The sequence below is a fragment of the Ylistrum balloti genome, unplaced genomic scaffold (assembly GCF_031769215.1).
Source record: "Ylistrum balloti isolate Yb309-2 unplaced genomic scaffold, AGI_CSIRO_Ybal_v1 Utg369876, whole genome shotgun sequence".
In the NCBI taxonomy this organism is placed as follows: Eukaryota; Metazoa; Mollusca; class Bivalvia; order Pectinida; family Pectinidae; genus Ylistrum; species Ylistrum balloti.
The window spans coordinates 1,775,711-1,793,982 of NW_026782016.1; the positions used below are offsets into that span (position 1 = coordinate 1,775,711).

Here is an 18,272-nt window from a genome sequence, read left to right on the forward strand (position 1 = left end):
GCTCGTCATGTGCTGGTTTGTTATGAAAATGTGATACGGAACATAATGATGCTTTGAACATTCAATGACCATGAAGTTTTCATATCGTGTAAGAATGGAATGGAGAGCATGAATATCATATTGACATATAGGAAACAATTGAAGATATATAACAATGGCTGAAAAAGTTTCTTTAATGTTTTGACTAACCCCCCCCCCCTGTCCATTGCCTATACCAGAAATGAATGTCTCATGTTTATCGCTTATTGTGGGAGGAAGAGATAAATGAACGTATTTCTTTAATTTTGTGTGATCTGATATTCTGACCCTTCCAAGGACCATGTTGTGATGAAATTACATAAAAAGATTAATGCATATGATGTCGGGTTAACCAAGGATATTGAGGAACTTTATATTTTTTATGATTTCAGTCTTATGATAAGTACATTTCGAACATATCTTTTCTTTATGCGTTACAAAATCTAACTTTATATAACCAAAAGCATCAAATTCCTTCGTATAAATATGAAAATGCTGTATTGAAATTAAAAAAATATGTAAAACAGAGCCAAAAAAGTTTTTGGTGCATCAAAATTCATCTTATTTGTGTTTATCAGAAGCCTTGATTATATCTAGGATTTGGTAACCTACTGAAATTTTGTGTTGTTTTAGTCATATACACATGTTATTGGTATTTATGATAAGATTTTCACTATTGTAGTTTTCCAACTTACTGGGTTCAGTGTACAGAAAGGGTAATGTTGTGTTCACACCAGATGGCAACAGTGTCATTAGTCCTGTGGGAAACAGAGTCACTATATTTGACCTAAAAAAGTAAGTCAACAACAATTTTATTGTTTAATTACCATTTGTTAAAATTACTAGAGTTAATGATTGAAATAATATGATGAGAGGCTTTTTTTCAAGGTGGATATATTTGCTTCATGTCAGATTTAACAAAGTAGAGCATTCATTAATTGTAGCAGGATGTTTAGTCATCAGTTTGCAAGTTCAAATAATTTCATAATTAATGTCATGATCTAAAAATCATTACTTATTTCAATAAAAGAAATACTAATATAATATAAATTTCATTTTGTTTCTCTACAGCAACAGATCAGAAACATTGCCAATAGAAAGCGGGAAAAATATAACATGTATTGCTTTGTCTCCCGATGGTTACACCATGATCCTGGTCAACGAGGGTAAGTTGCTAGCTACTGGTGAACAAGGTTGGTTAGGTGACGTCATGGAAACAAACTCAGCTTTCACTTAGACATTCAGGGTTTGATTCTGTGAATGGATGTGACGTGCTAGACCACATGACTTTTCCTCAGGTACTTCTGTTTCCTTCCACAACAAGACCCAAAACATGTTTCCATCCAAGTTCATAGGAAGGACCTTTATAAGTTGGAATAACTTGTTTCGAAAATTGTTATGAAACAAATTTTAAGAATAAAAGAGTGGTTAGTGCCAGGTAAATAGCAAGCTTCTGTTAGATGGGATATTGGTTGACTATAATGGGATTGATTGCTGGCTCCTTGTGTGATATTGGAGTAGATGAACGATTCTAAGTAATTATAGAAGTGGGAATATAAAGAATTGTTGACTCCAGGTAAATGAGGGGGAAATATTTCTCTTTAAATTTCAAAAAGAAAGTTGCCATCTTAAAAGAAGGATTAAAGGGTATTACAAAAGTTAATATTTTGGAAATCTCTCATTATTTAGGAGGGAATAAAGTCACCCAAAAATAGAAAACAAGAAAGATAACAATAGTCTGTATCAAGACTTCCAAGAAAAATACATTTTTTGTTGCTTATAAAAAAGATACCTTTTACGGTAAATGATCAATTAGTACTGGATTACAGTACATTGTAAAGATATGAATTCTGATGTCGGAAAACAAACTTGGGGGCAAAAGTCTGATGATGCAGTGTTTAAGTAATACAAAGTTATGTTACGTGTGTACTTACAGATGGAGAAGGTTACCTATGCAGCTTGATCAGTAAGACTGTTCTCAACACATACCACTTCCATCAGCCAGTCCATCAGGTCAAATTCAGCCCTGATGGCAAGTAAGTTCATTGATCAGATCCAAAACATTGGAATTAATCGAGTTTGCAATCATACTTCCTGACCATTTGTGGTTGCTTGCCCTTAAAAACAACTACTTCCTTTTTCTTATTCTCAAAATTGTAACACTATCTTCTACAGAGTTTTTTCTTTTCCATACTCACACAACACTTATGAATTGAGTTGATTAAAAGCTAACAGGAGGGAAAGTAGGACACAAAGGATCAAGAGTCTGCAAGTCCAAATGATTATGGGCAGATACCCTTAGCAGTTCAGCTACTTAAAACTAGCTTCTGCTTGTCAACTTGTCATTCAACATAACTAGTTTTCTATAATAGTATTTGTTTTTTTTTAATTGATGTACAATGTGTTTGTAATAGAAAGTTATAAATCAATCAATTGTAAATAGGTTTTGAACCACCTATCCAATTACGTGGATTTTTCCCGCATACTCTTCATTTCCTCCCACAATAATATCCCACACATGTCTCCATCAGAGCCAACAGGAGTGATTAATGTAAGATTAGCTGTTTGTTTCAAAATTATTGTAAAATAAATCAAATGAATCATCTTTTAACATCATTTAAACACATCTTCTTAAAAAATGTTTGTTGCCAATTTCAGTGACATAATTTTTGTTTGTTTTTTTGTTTTGTTTTTGTTTTTCACTTTTTAATTTCACTTGATTGAAGGAAATTTGCAGTGACAAGGAACAGTGTTATCCTGGTGTTCCATGCTCCTGGTAAGAGGAGGGAGTTTAACCCATTCCAGCTGTACCGCACATACCAAGGAGCCTATGATGAAACTGTCTGCATTGATTGGACATCGGATTCAAAGTATGATGATTTTTTGTAAACAAGATATTCTGCATACATGTTTATTGCAGAGTATAGGAGAAAAAACATTAGCCTTATGATTTTATATATGTTGCTGTATTGTAGCTCACTGGGTGTAAGGTACATAGAGGAAATATTGATATATGTTGTTGAATTGATATGTACTTCCTGTTATGGTCATTTTGTATTCACATCACTATTAATGCCAATGTGAAAATTTCAGACACAGATAATGTTGAGAAACAAAGGCTCGTGTTCATATATAGGTTAACATTGGTAGATATGAGGTACCTGTATTATTGTATAAGGTTGAATTATCATGATATAAAAGAAAACATGTTAAAAATCAAATGTAGCACAACACCATTAAACTTACTGTGAAGTAATATTGTGTTATGTTACAGGGTGCTATGTACTGGGTCTAAGGATATGAATACAAGGGTACATGCAGTAGAACGCCTCGCAAACCTTACCATCAACTCCCTCGGGGGACACAATGATGCCATTGTTGCTGCATACTTTGCCCACAACTCCCTGGATGTATCCTTATACAATGCTTACAGATTTCGGCTGAGTTCATAAAATAGTTTGAAAAAAAAAGAATTTGTTGTAGACTATCATAGAATTTCAAATAAAAACACCATTTTTCAGATTTTGGGCTCTGGAGGAGAGTAGAGCTCGGGCAATTGATGTCTTAATGACCAGACCATGTTTTGATATTTTTTGGTCAAAAGATATTTGTTTTGATTATGTTAGTCTATTCTGTGCCTCTAAGTGTAGAATTTTCATGATATGAAATATATATCTATGGATTTAGTAAGGTAGTTCTTACCTATTGTGTTACATGAAATGTTCATTGAGGAGAAACTTTTGATGTTTTTGTTGCTTTAAACAAAAAAATTGCAACAAAAATCACTTCAGATGAAGTTTAAACCAAAAAGAAGCACCCACAATTTTTTACGAGATACAGTCAAACTTTCGGTTTTATTTTCATGCTTCACATGGATTTACTGTGTTATAAATCAATGAACATGTAACTTGTATTTTATCAACATCAATGTTATCACTTAAGTCTTATTCACATCTAGTTTGCAACTAATTGCAGAATATTCTTAAAATTACAGGATGTGATTCTATAAATGTCCGTATAAGCGAGGGCGCTTAAAAAGCTTAGAGCTAAAAAGGCTTAGACCTGTATGAATGGTTCAGTATATATCCTTAACTAGAACAGGTATTTACCATAAGTCAGAATGGGCATCTGTGTGTGTGGGAGAGCGACACTAAACTGGAAGATTTACGACCATTCGTCCCGAAAGTTCGCAAACATCAAGGTGAAGAGGATGATCTGGATGAGCAGGAAATCTCGGATTCAAAAGGTGGACCCTTTCAGGAGATAAACTCAAATTTATTTTAGTTTTGTAAAATAAAGCAATGAGATTGTGAAATTCTGTATAGTATTGTACTCAGGTTCGGTATTTTACCAATGTATTCAGAGAACTTAAAGCATTTTAAGATTATGTTATGTCACTTTTACATTATCAGGAGAAGTTGAGAACAGATACTGTTGTGAAACACAATACAAAAATGAACGTTTTATGTACAGTAGTATTCTGAACTTTAAACAGATCATAGATAATTACTAAGGTATTCTTCCTTCTTTTTGTTCACTTAAAAAATAATGGCAGGAAATCAGTTGCTATGGTAATGGACAAAAGTGCTTTGCTGACACTGCTTTTCAGATTTAATGGACAATGCATAAGAAATTTAAAAAAAAAAAGCTTTCTTTGTTGATTCAACATAATGTTTATGGGGATATATATAAGGCCTAATACCTTTCTGTTTTCTTGACCTTTTCCTGTTTGATGTTTTACAGAAATTCCTATGGACACTGCAGAACCAGATGAGAGAGTTTTGTATCAGCGAGCACAAAAGTTAGTCTACAAGACTTTTTTTTAAGTATATAGGTTGAAACTGAATATTTCAATATTTGATTTGTAAATTTTGAAGATTTGTATGCATCTAATGTATTACTGGTAAAACAAATTAATTTGTAAGAAAGCTGCTATGAAGGTATGGATAAGCTATACTGTGACAAAGATTTTCAATGTGCTTAAGTCAAACTTTCTATACATAACTGTTACTCCAGCAGAATCTAAATGTGCTTGAATTAATAGGCTATGAAGTTGTCTTCAAAGTTATAAATACCAGGATACATATTGTATTACGTTTTCTGTATAGATTTTAAAAGTGATCCTCTTCTGTGTTCTGATTTGATATTTTTGTTTATGGTAGATACATTTTGCTTTGTTTTTTGTTAAAATACCAATTTAAAAATTTCATTTGAAGTGTAAATATTTTTATATATTATCAGTAGATTGAATTCAAAATAGTGTTATTATACATCATGTTGTTATGGACAGGTATTCGTATAAGGAAGCTCGTGGTGCCACCGCCAAATTTGCTCATCTCACGTGTGCAGCTTACCACAAAAACAGTGCCATCCTAGTGGCTGGGTTTCAAGATGGTTCCTTCTTCCTGCATGAGATGCCAGACTTCAATCTCATACACTCTCTCAAGTAACTATATATACATGCTGTAACTGCAGTCTCGTCCACTGACACAAATTGTTATATAAAGCCTTGTAGCATACATCTTTTAAAATTAATTAAACAAACACTGGTCAGTTTTTTTTACCTTTTTATTAAATAAACCTTTTAAATATTTCAAAATTTTTTTGATATGAAAAATTCCATGTGTACATGATTCGAAGATCTTTATAAACTCTATCAACTCTTAAATACTTATCAAAACCTTTAAAGATTCTGCAGAATAACTTGTGTATCTCAATAAACTGGACCAAAAGATTTGTTTTCATTTCATTATACCTAACATCATTAAAACTATGAAAAACGTATATGTTTAAAAAAAAGTTATGTTGTACCTTTTTACAATGCTGCAGTATTTCAGACCAGAACATTGCCACAATGGCCTTCAACAACACTGGTGACTGGCTGGCCTTGGGGTGTGGAGGTTTGGGCCAGTTACTGGTCTGGGAGTGGCAGAGTGAGACATATGTCCTAAAACAACAGGGACACTTCAATAACATGGGCTGTCTAGCCTACTCGCCTGATGGCCAGAACATTGCCACAGGTGGGGATGATGGCAAGGTAAACACAGCGGGATTCAGACTAATTCCTTTTTCTTGTTTTCAAATCTCTGACAATTACTTTTAAAATCTATTTAATTTATAACAAAATGTCCTCTTTGCACAGCTCACCTGGGAAAGTTTTGTAATTATTTTATTTCATAGTAAGATATGCTGTCTGTTTCAGATATAATTAATTTGTCTGAGTAATAGACTAAAGGTTAGCATATTGTTAGATATTTTCACTATCACTAATACATATAGATGAAAGAAGATATCGTTCCCTCATATTTGCTGCAGGTCAAAGTATGGAACACCAGCAGTGGATTTTGCTTTGTTACCTTTAACGAACATTTGGGAGGAATCACTGGTGTAACTTTTAATCAGAATGGACAGGTGGTGTTGTCGGCATCCCTGGATGGATCTGTTCGAGCTTTTGATTTGAACAGGTGTGTATCATCCTCATAACAGACATGTCAGATGTTTGGTGCTAAAAAATTAATTGTGCTTTGTAGTTAAAACAATTCATTTAAAATGTAATTTTACATAAAAAAAAATCAGGCAGATCTTTAACATCATTTTTTAATTTTAGGTGAGTCCCATTACTCAAAGACGCTAGTTCAACTCTCAAATAAATACATGGGGGTGGGGGTCATGTTTAACATCACTGATTGTTAATACAAGACAGAATTGCTTTACAAATTCTACCTGTAAAACCTCTTTGAACTGTACATTCCAGGATTATGTTTCTAAGGACAATACCTTTTTTATACTATAACATCATTTTATTGCGACCTTATTGGACTGTTTTGGTCTCATACACAATTAAGACTGGTTGATATTTCTCCAGTAATCTACCCATTACTTACTTTTAAGTACTGAGACAATTATATGTTAAATATTAATGTCAAATTTTCAATCTGACTTGTTTTGTTTTGATGATTATTGAATACCAGACCATAATACAATCAATTCTGAATAATGGATGACAACATTTAATGACAGGTTAATAAGTTGAAGTTACACATATTTTTGTTAATCATTTGATTAAAATTTGATTTACATTATTGTTTCATTATCGTAGCATTACTGATGTAAAGTTTAAATAATTTGAAATATAAAGTTCACAAAGATGGTTTCACATTGCATTCTGAATTACCCTTGGTTTTATTTTTCAAATCATTTTACAATACTAAACAGTATTTTATCAATATGAAGATGTTTTGAATAGTTTTGCTATAGTGTAAATATTCAAATTATGATAATACTCATTCATGAAAGGTCCTTTTACAGTCAATTTTGTTTCTCATCATATTCCCAACATAACTTACTTATCAGTTGAATATTTTCTGACAGATATCGAAACTTTCGCACCTTTACCTCACCACGTCCATGTCAGTTTTCCTGCCTCGCCATAGACCACAGTGGTGACATTGTTTGTGCAGGAGGACTTGATACATTTGAGGTGTATGTCTGGTCAATGCAGACAGGACGTTTACTTGAGGTATGTTACCATATACTGCGTAAGTTCTTTACTTTCATTTCAACAAATAAAATTGAAAAATCAAACAGAGCAGAAAAGAAAACTGAAAAAACACAAATTTAAAAATCTTCATATTTTATGTAAATGTTCTCTCAATAAACAATGTATTTTCCAATTTTTGGAAGTGTATTGAATTAATGAGGTAAGGGAGGTAACTTCGACAAGACAGTTGTAAATAAATTGTTATGAAGACATTAAAATTTTTAATGGAAATATTGCAATATACTTAAAGAGGATTGATCATATATTGTGGTGTTGGAGTTCTAGTGAGATGTACATAATTACCTCCACAGGTACTGACAGGACATGAAGGACCTATCAGCACTCTTAGCTTTAGTTCCAACCAAGCGTTTCTAGCTAGTGGCTCCTGGGACAAAGCCGTGAAATTATGGGACATATTTGAAAACAAAGGCGTGAAGGAGACACTTCAATTGAACTCTGATGGTAAGGATTATTAAACATATACAGATGTATGATGAGGTCCAGGGGAGACAACTAGCATTCATGACTGCACAACTTTTATCTTAAAATGTGTGTTCATGTCCATGTTTTCCTTATTAAAGTGTTTGATGGGAAATGTTTACTGCAGTTGAATGTTTGTCCTTTTCTTCAGCTACTGAAGTCATTCAGTTAAGTAAGTTTTAAGTAGTACATCATCCTCAGTACTTCAGGGGTCACTATTGCTCTCTGCATCCCTGAAACATTTCCTGGTCAAATTTATGATGACTTTGGTTCTGTCTGTTAGAGAATTAGCTGTTTTTGTGATGAGATTTTGTGTTCTGTTTGTCTGAGCACTAGCAGTTTTGTCATGTGACTCGTATTCTGTCTGTCCTCCGTTCTAGCCATTTTTTGTCATGTGACTTGTGTTTTGTCCATCCTCAGTTCTAGCGGTAGCCTTTCGTCCTGATGGAGAGGAGCTTGCTGTAGCAACTCTAAATGCCCATATCACTTTCTGGAATCCCCACACAGCAAATCAGACAGGGTCAATAGAGGGCAGAGCTGACCTTGGATATTTCCGCAGTGAGAACGACAAAATTTCTGCTAAAAAATCTGCAGAAGGAAAGTAGGTCACTTTGTTACTCTTGTCATTGCATTGTCAGATGCAAGACCACAAAATAATTAAATATTGTTTCCAAAATTGTAATAGGTCTCTTATTAGCATTTGACAAGTAAATTCAAATAGCCAAATTGAGAGTCAGATTCTGTAACACTCATGAAATTGAGATTTGGATGAAATTATTTCAAATTCAATCTAAAATATGCTATGTGTTCCTCTGTTTTATATATCTCTTTGTAAGGATGATTTAGCATATAGACATGTTTCATTTTGTGTTTTACAATGTTTGTGTGAGGGATATAGATAAGCATACAAATGTCTTTATTATACAGGGCTTTCAATACAATATGCTACTCAGCTGATGGACTGTGTCTGTTGGCGGCTGGACACTCCAAGAATGTGTGTATATACTCCATACCAGACCAAATGCTCATCAAGAAGTTTGAAATTTCACGCAACTTTTCCTTTGATGGCATGGAGGTACGTAAAGTTAAGAATGTAGTGAGAATTTAGGTTTTTGAGTCCCCTGCTGGTGAAACCAGCTATAGTGGCTGTATCTGTTTGTCTCTCTGTCGGAATGTTGGTTTCCAGATGATAACTTGAGGAAAGATTGATGAATTTGAATGTAACTTCATTTAACCTTAGGTTATGAGGCATTACAGAACAGGATTGAGTTTGGGGTTGAAAGGTCTACTATGAAAGTCAGTGTTGCTATAATAGGGTTATGCCAGATTTTGGTTTTCTGATGATACTTCAGAAAGGATTGATTGATTCCTGACTTATTAAGATAATGTGGAAAGTAGGCTTTGTATGACATATTGTTTCTACAAAGCATTATGTTGTAGGTAAAATCTTCTATGTCATTCAAATGACTTTCAAATATGTAGATGTTTCATAGAGTATGGAGGATATTGTAGCTTTGTATGTATACTTTGTGATTCCCAGGAGTTCTTGGACCGACGTAAGATGACACAATGGGGGAGTTTGTCCTTAGTGGACGAAGGACAGGGTGACAAGGATGGAACTGCCATAAGTCTACCAGGAGTGAAAAAAGGGGACATGAGCTCGCGACACTGGAAACCAGAGGTCAGGGTGGCGGCTGTGAAGTTCTCCCCGACAGGTCTGTAAATCAAGCCATATACACTGTCTTACTGTATTTGTCTAACAATAAACCTGCATAGATATATTTCGAGAGAAATACTGACTTTGAGGTCAGAGTTGATGTATGGGATCCCTGGTCTTATTGGAGGATAATACAGTGGGTTATTACTTAAAACAGTAATGTTATGTCTTCTGACCTACAGATTATTAAATGTTAAATTCTCTCCTAGATTTGATGTGGTATTTCCATTTTGGCAAATATTTAGTGTCAAGTTTAGAGTTACTCAATTATATTCAGACATAGAAAACAATTGTTTTATATGTCCCTTCTACTATTATAAATATTATGGTGAGAGGTTTAACCACTGACATGACATTAATGTACCTGATATATTGAAAGTGAGAACATGTTTAAAGTATTCCCACAATTGATATTCATCTGTTGTTGTAAATACTACAGTGACAGATTTAACACATAAACTGACATTAAAGTATATATATTGAAAGTTAGAGCAAGTTAACATTGGTAGTACCACAATCAATATAAATTCAGTTTGGTATTCAGAATTGAGAGGGATTGGTACTTGGAAGGTTTTAATTACTATAATAAAGAAGACATTATTCCATACATCATCATTTCCTTCAGGTTTCAAGAGGTGACTGGTTTTGAGGGGTTGTTTGGAGAAGTTGCACGGTATCTTTGTATAGATTAATAACTTTCCTTATTATGTTTTCTGTGCAGGACGTGCCTGGGCATCAGCCACAACAGAAGGGCTATTGGTGTACTCACTGGACCATAACCTTGTGTTTGACCCATTTGAACTAGAGATGGACATTACACCAGAAAATGTGAGAAAAACTCTCACTAAGGGAGACTACTCAGTCTCTTTGATGCTGAGCTTCAGACTGAATGAAGTAAAATTGATACAAGAGGTGCTGGAATCCATACCTGTGTCCAATGGTACATTACTATTTGTCTACTCAGCTGCTTTTGTGTTACTAAGTTGAAATGATCAAGTTGGAACAGAAATATTCCAAAGTAAATGAACCAGTACTAGCCATGGAAAGTGTAGGAGATAGAGATAAAAATGCAAAGTTTGGAGTTTTCTGTGAAATGGATAACAGGAAGATGGAATGAAACATATTCATTTTTATTCATATCAAGTAAAGAATCATTTCCTGAAATGCATTTCTACACTGACGTTGTTCGTAGAAATTCTAAAAACTGGTAATCTTCAGCCATTTTGTTTTGACCAGGCACACTTGAACCTGTCAAACACATGTGTTAAATATTTATGATCTTGCTTTTATTCTGATTTTTGCCTATAGTTTCAACATGTGAATGAGTTATTGTCCCTTTTTCTTTCAGTGCCTGTAATTTGTGAGAATCTCCCCAACACATACATAGATAAACTGCTGGCATTTTTAGCCAATCAGATGGAGTCAACATCACATCTTCATTTCTATATGATCTGGATCAACAAAATTCTTATGTTCCATGGGCCAAAGTTAAAACAGCGATCTCAGTCTATCATGGCAACACTGAGAATGTTACAGAAGAGCATCACTCGCAAACACGAGGATCTAGGAAAGATGTGAGTACAGTGATACTGAAGTTATCCTTTATTTATACAGCTTTTAGGAAGCTTCATTATGTTATTTACTAAGATGAATTATAAAACAGAAAGCAGGTAATACAAGATTGTTGGAAAAACCTATCATCTCCAGTTACACAATACTATTATTTCTATATGGTACAATGTATCCATCATCTTTTTGTGTTAGCGTCTTCTCACTGTTCAGAATAATTGTGTATATTTGTTTGTTTTCAAAATGTCTTAAAATTCTTTTAGTTAATGAAAACAGGTAGAATTTTTGAATATATCAATGTATGTTTAAATTGATCAGCAAATTCCTCTCTGATAAACAAGCAAGTAGGTTTTAACAGTGGATGTTTACAATGACATGTTTTATTTATTTTTAACTGTGTCATGGACAGTATGATATGTATACATTTTACTGGTGGTAGGCTGTGTGTCGTGGACACTTGGATGTGTGTAATTGTAGTGTACCTGTATTTAATGTTATTTTCTGTATTTTTATTCTAGCTGTGACCATAACAAATACAGTATAAGCTACATCAAAGCCCTATCACAAGCGAAACGTAAGCGTGTCACACAGGTCGGTTGTGAGGACGATAGCGACGAGTACGAAGAGGAGAAGGATGACGATTCTGAAGATGAAAATTTCATGAGCAATCTCATGAATAGTGTTACATAGCATTTAATAAATTTGTCATTCAGACTTACATTGTTCTTTCCATTTCTCAATACCTTTAGTAAACTGTATTACAAAATGGAATTCTTTTCATATTTGTTGTACAAATTGTACATTAGGCCTAACCTAAGAGATGTAGAAATATTAGCCCTGAAAAGAATTTACTTATGAAGACAGATGATTATTAATGGCGGTATATAGTTGTAACAAAGGTCATTATTCATTTCATCGCCTCTGGTAGGATTTGAAACCAAGACCTGTGGTTTACTAGCCTGATGCTCAGCTGATTGAGCTAAAGAGTTCTCTCTAGTCAAGTGTTATATTGCAGCTAGTATTTTACCAGGGTAATATAATGATCACTTAATCTGGGCTTGTGTATGTGTGTGTGTATGTAGATTCCTGCTTCATAGCACAAAGCTTGCGTATAAGATATCTCTAAACAGATTAAGTTCATATATTTGTACCGTAATATCAAAACATTAAGTTCTACTGCTGATTACAATTCTGTTGTCATTTGTCAAGGTTAAATATAACACTTCTTCTAGAGATAGAAAGTGAAGATTTGTCAGAGTGAGCTCCTGCTGTGATCATTGGTCAAGGTTAAAGCTTAAATATATCACTTAACCAAGAGATAGAGGGTGGAGGTATGTCAGAGTGAGCTCCTGCTGTGATCATTGGTCAAGGTTAAAGCTTAAATATATCACTTAACCAAGAGATAGAAAGTGAAGGTTTGTCAGAGTGAGCTCCTGCTGTGATCATTGGTCAAGGTTAAAGCTTAAATATATCACTTAACCAAGAGATAGAAAGTGAAGGTTTGTCAGAGTGAGCTCCTGCTGTGATCATTGGTCAAGGTTAAAGCTTAAATATATCACCTAACCAAGAGATAGAGGGTGGAGGTATGTCAGAGTGAGCTCCTGCTGTGATCATTGGTCAAGGTTAAAGCTTAAATATATCACTTAACAAAGAGATAGAGGGTGGAGGGATAGGTATGTTGAAATGAGTTCCTGCTGTGATCATTGGTCAAGGTTAAAGCTTAAATATATCACTTAACAAAGAGATAGAGGGTGGAGGGGTAGGTATGTTGAAATGAGTTCCTGCTGTGGTCACGGTTAAGGTTAAAGCTTAAATATAACACTTAACCAAGAGATAGAGGGTGGAGGGGTAGGTATGTTGATGAGAGCTCCAGTGATCAAGGTAGAGGATAAACAAAACCTTGCTCACTGAATGAACTTGGAAACCTATGCAGACAACACACACCGAAAACAACCAGACACGAAATTCTGGAAGCTTTTCCATTGGTGCACCTACTCCCATGGTGGTGTACATTTTACTGACTGAGAGTTGAAAACCACCTTCCCAGCCAGGTCTCCTTGTAGCTGCCAGTCTCTCCTTTCATGTAAGGATATTCTTGCTGATATCCTTCTCTTATTCCTCCTCCTTTACCTACTGCCAACTCACCCAGAATATTGTAGTGACGTCATCTATACGTCTCCTGCATCAGTGATACGTGATATCCTGATAGTATGGGAGACGTTGTCGCTCGTTTTCCACACAACTGACAACTAGGTTTCTCTGCATCCGTTGGTGAACATTCGAAGGAGATGAGGTCCAGAATTGGTTCTTTCTCCACAGTTCTGACCATGATAATATACACTCAGAGTGTCACCACTTCAGCCACACTCTTTGTTAGCCCAGTTTCAGTACTTTTGCTCTCCGATCTTAAACACACCTTACTTCACTCTGGACCATCCCTTGTCTCTCTGTTGCTTTCTTCCATTGTGCACCATGCCTATCTCCTGTCTTCCAGTACAGGTTTTTCCTTCTATGTCCCACATTTGCAGCATGCTTTCGGCTTGGTCTACTAAAGTATATGCCGATTTCTTTCCTGTGTATATCTGAATGTCTACTACATACACTCCAGTATCTGACGAATCCCTCAAAGCCATGTCAAACTGGCACTTCTTCACCTTGAATTACCCAATTACTGATGAAATCGGTAGCTGGAGTTGGGATTATATACCATACAATTTAACTAGAGTAAAGGCTGGTTGAACTCCCAGGTCTCACGTTATCTCTGATCCCTCGACGTTTGTGATAGGAACCTCGTAAATCAGCAATAGCCACACCGATTCCGTGTTGGTATGCATGTCGTCAAACTCACAACACAGAAATCCCAAGAGATGCAGATAATGAACATTATGGGGAAGTTTTACAGTTATCATAATGACATGTTTGGGGAACATTCTATTTCTTTGAGTGACATGAAGCTGGATGTATTTGATGCTCGTTAGTTTGTCTGTTGGTTCCGTTGTTGTTGTTGACCTTGTTCTCATTTCGGAACGTGACATTACTTTCTTGGATTTATCAATATTTATGTGACGGGTGTCGTCGATAGAGCAGAATACAGGCACACTTCCGAAACACCTGGTCTTATTCTTGTACTTTCCATCTGTTTCTGTATAAATCTTCCATTTATTTATATTTTGCTATTGTTTTGTCAAGTTTGAGTTTGAAGCAAGATTCTACTGACATATCGGCATTTTCTTTATTATCCGTAATTCGTATTTCCAATAAATGGTGCAGACACATTTTTTTCTTGCTGTGAATTTTCCATTTCTCGATAGTAAGTGTATGCATCATGGTCTACCATGTTATGAGTGTACGATATTCAAATATTTATTTCGTTTACCAAGATAACAAAACCATATTGGTAAAGGTCCTATAAGGATTATGCTTGGTGGTTTTATTGTTATTACCATTGTTCTCATTCAGAGAATGTGACGAAACTTTTTGTGATTTAACGGACACTTGTCGTTTATGAAACAGCAGATGCTTAATCTTCTGAAATAAGGTCTTATATGGGTACGCTTTAACATAGGATCTCCCTGGCCTATGTGTTTCTTTCAATTTCATTTCATTCTGAAATTTAAAAAATACCATATGATCTCTACTGATAACCAGTCCAGGATATTAATAGACGTGTTAATTCCATCGTAGCTTTTCGTCTGTGGATCTTAATATTTTGTGTTTAACTTGTTATGTCTTTGTTTCATTCTTTTCCCCACCTGTATATTGTATACTCTTCTCACAAAATCTCATTTGGCAACGTGACCATAGCTCGTTTGAGAACGTAAATATTGGAACTATGTAAAAACTGTCGTAATGCACATCCGTCTCTCGGTCTGTCGGTTCAATAATGTGGAACAATATTATTTCTGTTCTTTTTTATTTTCAATGTAAAGAAAAAACAAATCAATTTAATTCATATGATAAAACAAAAGAGGCGATTGTTCATGTGTTTTCTACCGTCTATCGATTAGCCTCGCGAAACCATCGATATTCCACTTAGCAAAATGCGATTAGTTCGGAATGAAGCGATTTGTCAACAATACGTCACGCTATGATAACATGTTATTTCCGGCTCGATCCCAACCCACTGGATATACTCGTTTGTTTTTCCATTTAAGCAAACCCTACATCGTCGTTGTACTTTTCAACAGAAATCGTATCTATATATTTTTTATAGAAGAATGTTATTTTAGATATGAAACTAATATAGCAATACATGGCAGGAATTTTTAAGGGCACCGGTATTACACTTGTTGGTAAATCCTTAGTATGAATTGTGCCAGATCGCCTTTGTCAACATGAAAAAAATGTAAATTTAACTGATACTGTAAAAATGACTATTCGTCAAATGACAAAAATAAGAAATACTACATTAATGAACATTTGTCTTCAGAGTATCTAGAAACATACCTAATTTCTTTATTTCTCTAAAGTTGTCTAATTATTCAATTATATCATGCATAACGGAAAACTGGCGATATACAGCGAAATCAGAAAATGAATGCGTGAAAAGGTTTGAGTCCCTAATTCTGTGACGTCTATTCTGTGTATGTTGATAAACTATGTCGTCTCCTCTCATTGTCGGCTTAACGCATGAGTTGACCGTCATTTTTTTCAATAGTCGACAGCGTAATGTTATAGACGACATCCGGTATAAGATTTTAAACACTCATAGAAGGCATACGTTCGTGTCAATACTGTAAATTACTTATATGCAAGTAAATACGCGAGGAGACTCAATCGCGAATTCAAATCCCTCGCGATCATTTGTACAGAAATAATTTTTGCTGGTATCCATGCTGATTCGGTTACCGGTATCGGAGTTCGTATATCTAATACACATCATTTGCGAAATCGAAGTCATTTCTAGACCATCGTTCGCGAAATCGTGTAATTGCGACTATGTCTGAAGAGGTAAATTCACGAAATAAAGTATTCGTGAAATTTAAGTGATTTGACATTTCACATACTCTAAGCAGAAGAAAAGATTTAGATAATTCAATATTTAAATATCTAACGAAATCTTTAATTTATCATATTCTCCTTTCTATTTTTCGTTTTCGGTGTCAGCTATCTTTCTTTGTTCCCATCATAAACATATCGCCTCGCTTATATTGAATTCCCAAATAATTGATCCTGTGTATATAATATATCATCACTGGCTCACCTTGTTGCTCAAAGAAACCTTTATCCAGATTTTAATATAATTTCACATGATACAACTTGAAACTGGCCTTCATTTGCATGATGGTTGATGTCGATGAAGCGGAAACAACACTCTAGGAGTATCTGGTGGTACTACTTCAGGAGTATATGGAGGTACCACTCCTGGAGTATCTGATGGTAATACTCCAGGAGTATCTGATGGTACCACTCTAGGAGTATCTGGTGGTACCACTACAGGAGTATCTGATGGTACCACTCCAGGAGTATCTGATGGTACCACTCCTGAAGTATCTGATGGTACCACTCCAGGAGTATCTGATGGTACCACTCTAGGAGTATCTGGTGGTACCACTAGAGAAGTATTCGATGGTACCACTCTAGGAGTATCTGATGGTAACACTCCAGGAGTATCTGATGGTACCACTCCAGGAGTATCTGATGGTACCACTCCAGGAGTATCTGATGGTACCACTCCAGGAGAATCTGATGGTACCATTGCAGGAGTATATGATGGTACCACTCCAGGAGTATCTGATGGTACCACTCCAGGAGTATCAGGTGGTACCACTCCAGGAGTATCTGATGGTACCACTCCAGGAGTATCTGATGGTACACTCCAGGAGTATCAGATGGTACCACTCCAGGAGAATCTGATGGTACCACTCCAGGAGTATCTGATGGTATCACTCCAGGAGTATCTGATGGTCCCACTCCAGGAGTATCAGGTGGTACCACTCAAGGAGTACCTGGTGGTACCACTACAGGAGTATCTGATGGTACCACTCCAGGAGTATCTGATGGTACCACTCCTGAAGTATCTGATGGTACCACTCCAGGAGTATCTGATGGTACCACTCTAGGAGTATCTGGTGGTACCACTAGAGGAGTATTCGATGGTACCACTCCAGGAGAATCTGATGGTACCACTCCAGGAGTATCTGATGGTACCACTCCAGGAGTATCTGATGGTACCACTCCAGGAGTATTTGATGGTACACTCCAGGAGTATCTGATGGTACCACTCCTGGAGTATCTGATGGTACCACTCCAGGAGTATCAGGTGGTACCACTCCAGGAGTATCAGGTGGTACCACTCCAGGAGTATCTGATGGTACCACTCTAGGAGTATCTGGTGGTACCAATAGAGGAGTATTCGATGGTACCACTCCAGGAGAATCTGATGGTACCACTTCAGGAGTATCAGGTGGTACCACTCCAGGAGTATCTGATGGTACCACTCCAGGAGTATTTGATGGTACCACTCCAGGAGAATCTGATGGTACCACTCCAGGAGTATCTGATGGTACCACTCCAGGAGTATCTGATGGTACCACTCCAGGTGTATCTGATGGTACCACTCCAGGAGTATCAGGTGGTACGGTACCACTCCAGGAGTATCAGGTCGTATTCCATTGCTTACTTTTATTGCCTCTATTAACGTCAATTCTGAGCTAGAATATTGTTTCTCATTTCTCTAATGTGTGTTAAAAAAAGTACCGTGCATCTATTGCCAGTGTATACAAATAGGACATCTAATGTAGTAACACATTACCAATACCGTTGTAATCATATTTAGTTTAATGTTTTTGTCACAAATATCTAAATTAGTTTAAATTAAAGACTGACTTATTAAATAATTGATTCAATATAACAACTATATATATGTGTGTGTATGTTGTTACTTTTGCCATAGCTATAGGTTGTATTAATGTAATTGAATCGTTTTCATAGTTTTTCCAAAAACTG

The 18,272-nt window shown here is 35.6% G+C and overlaps 2 protein-coding genes across 2 annotated transcripts; both read left to right on the plus strand.

The window, feature by feature from the left end:
* Positions 1-8: 8 nt before the first annotated feature.
* Positions 9-12,036, plus strand: LOC132546161 (periodic tryptophan protein 2 homolog). The gene is made up of 19 exons (XM_060209867.1): positions 9-88; positions 701-813; positions 1,090-1,184; positions 1,955-2,054; positions 2,745-2,888; positions 3,293-3,428; positions 4,120-4,264; positions 4,762-4,819; positions 5,309-5,464; positions 5,848-6,055; positions 6,334-6,482; positions 7,390-7,537; positions 7,870-8,020; positions 8,459-8,639; positions 8,966-9,113; positions 9,579-9,753; positions 10,477-10,695; positions 11,104-11,329; positions 11,843-12,036. Exons 1-19 carry the CDS (start codon positions 65-67, stop codon positions 12,012-12,014), a joined length of 2,748 nt encoding a protein of 915 aa, XP_060065850.1. The 5' UTR covers positions 9-64; the 3' UTR covers positions 12,015-12,036.
* A 3,886-nt stretch (positions 12,037-15,922) lies between these two features.
* Positions 15,923-17,981, plus strand: LOC132546233 (uncharacterized transmembrane protein DDB_G0289901-like). Its single transcript, XM_060209942.1, has 4 exons — positions 15,923-16,011; positions 16,627-17,135; positions 17,219-17,446; positions 17,530-17,981. The coding sequence occupies exons 1-4, from the start codon at positions 15,923-15,925 to the stop codon at positions 17,979-17,981; spliced, it is 1,278 nt and encodes a 425-aa protein (XP_060065925.1).
* Positions 17,982-18,272: the final 291 nt, after the last annotated feature.

What these genes read in the sequence shown, in the direction of transcription:
- LOC132546161 (XM_060209867.1), top strand. Translation starts at nt 65, where the DNA reads ATGACCATGAAGTTTTCATATCGT. An exon ending in AATCTCATACACTCTCTCAA is followed by an intron (nt 5,465 to 5,847) that starts GTAACTATATAT and finishes ACAATGCTGCAG; the next exon opens with TATTTCAGACCAGAACATTG. An exon ending in CAGGTGGGGATGATGGCAAG is followed by an intron (nt 6,056 to 6,333) that starts GTAAACACAGCG and finishes TATTTGCTGCAG; the next exon opens with GTCAAAGTATGGAACACCAG.
- LOC132546233 (XM_060209942.1), top strand. Translation starts at nt 15,923, where the DNA reads ATGTCGTCTCCTCTCATTGTCGGCTTAACGCATGAGTTGACCGTCATT. An exon ending in AATGTTATAGACGACATCCG is followed by an intron (nt 16,012 to 16,626) that starts GTATAAGATTTT and finishes ATGTCGATGAAG; the next exon opens with CGGAAACAACACTCTAGGAG. An exon ending in CACTCCAGGAGAATCTGATG is followed by an intron (nt 17,447 to 17,529) that starts GTACCACTCCAG and finishes GGTACACTCCAG; the next exon opens with GAGTATCTGATGGTACCACT.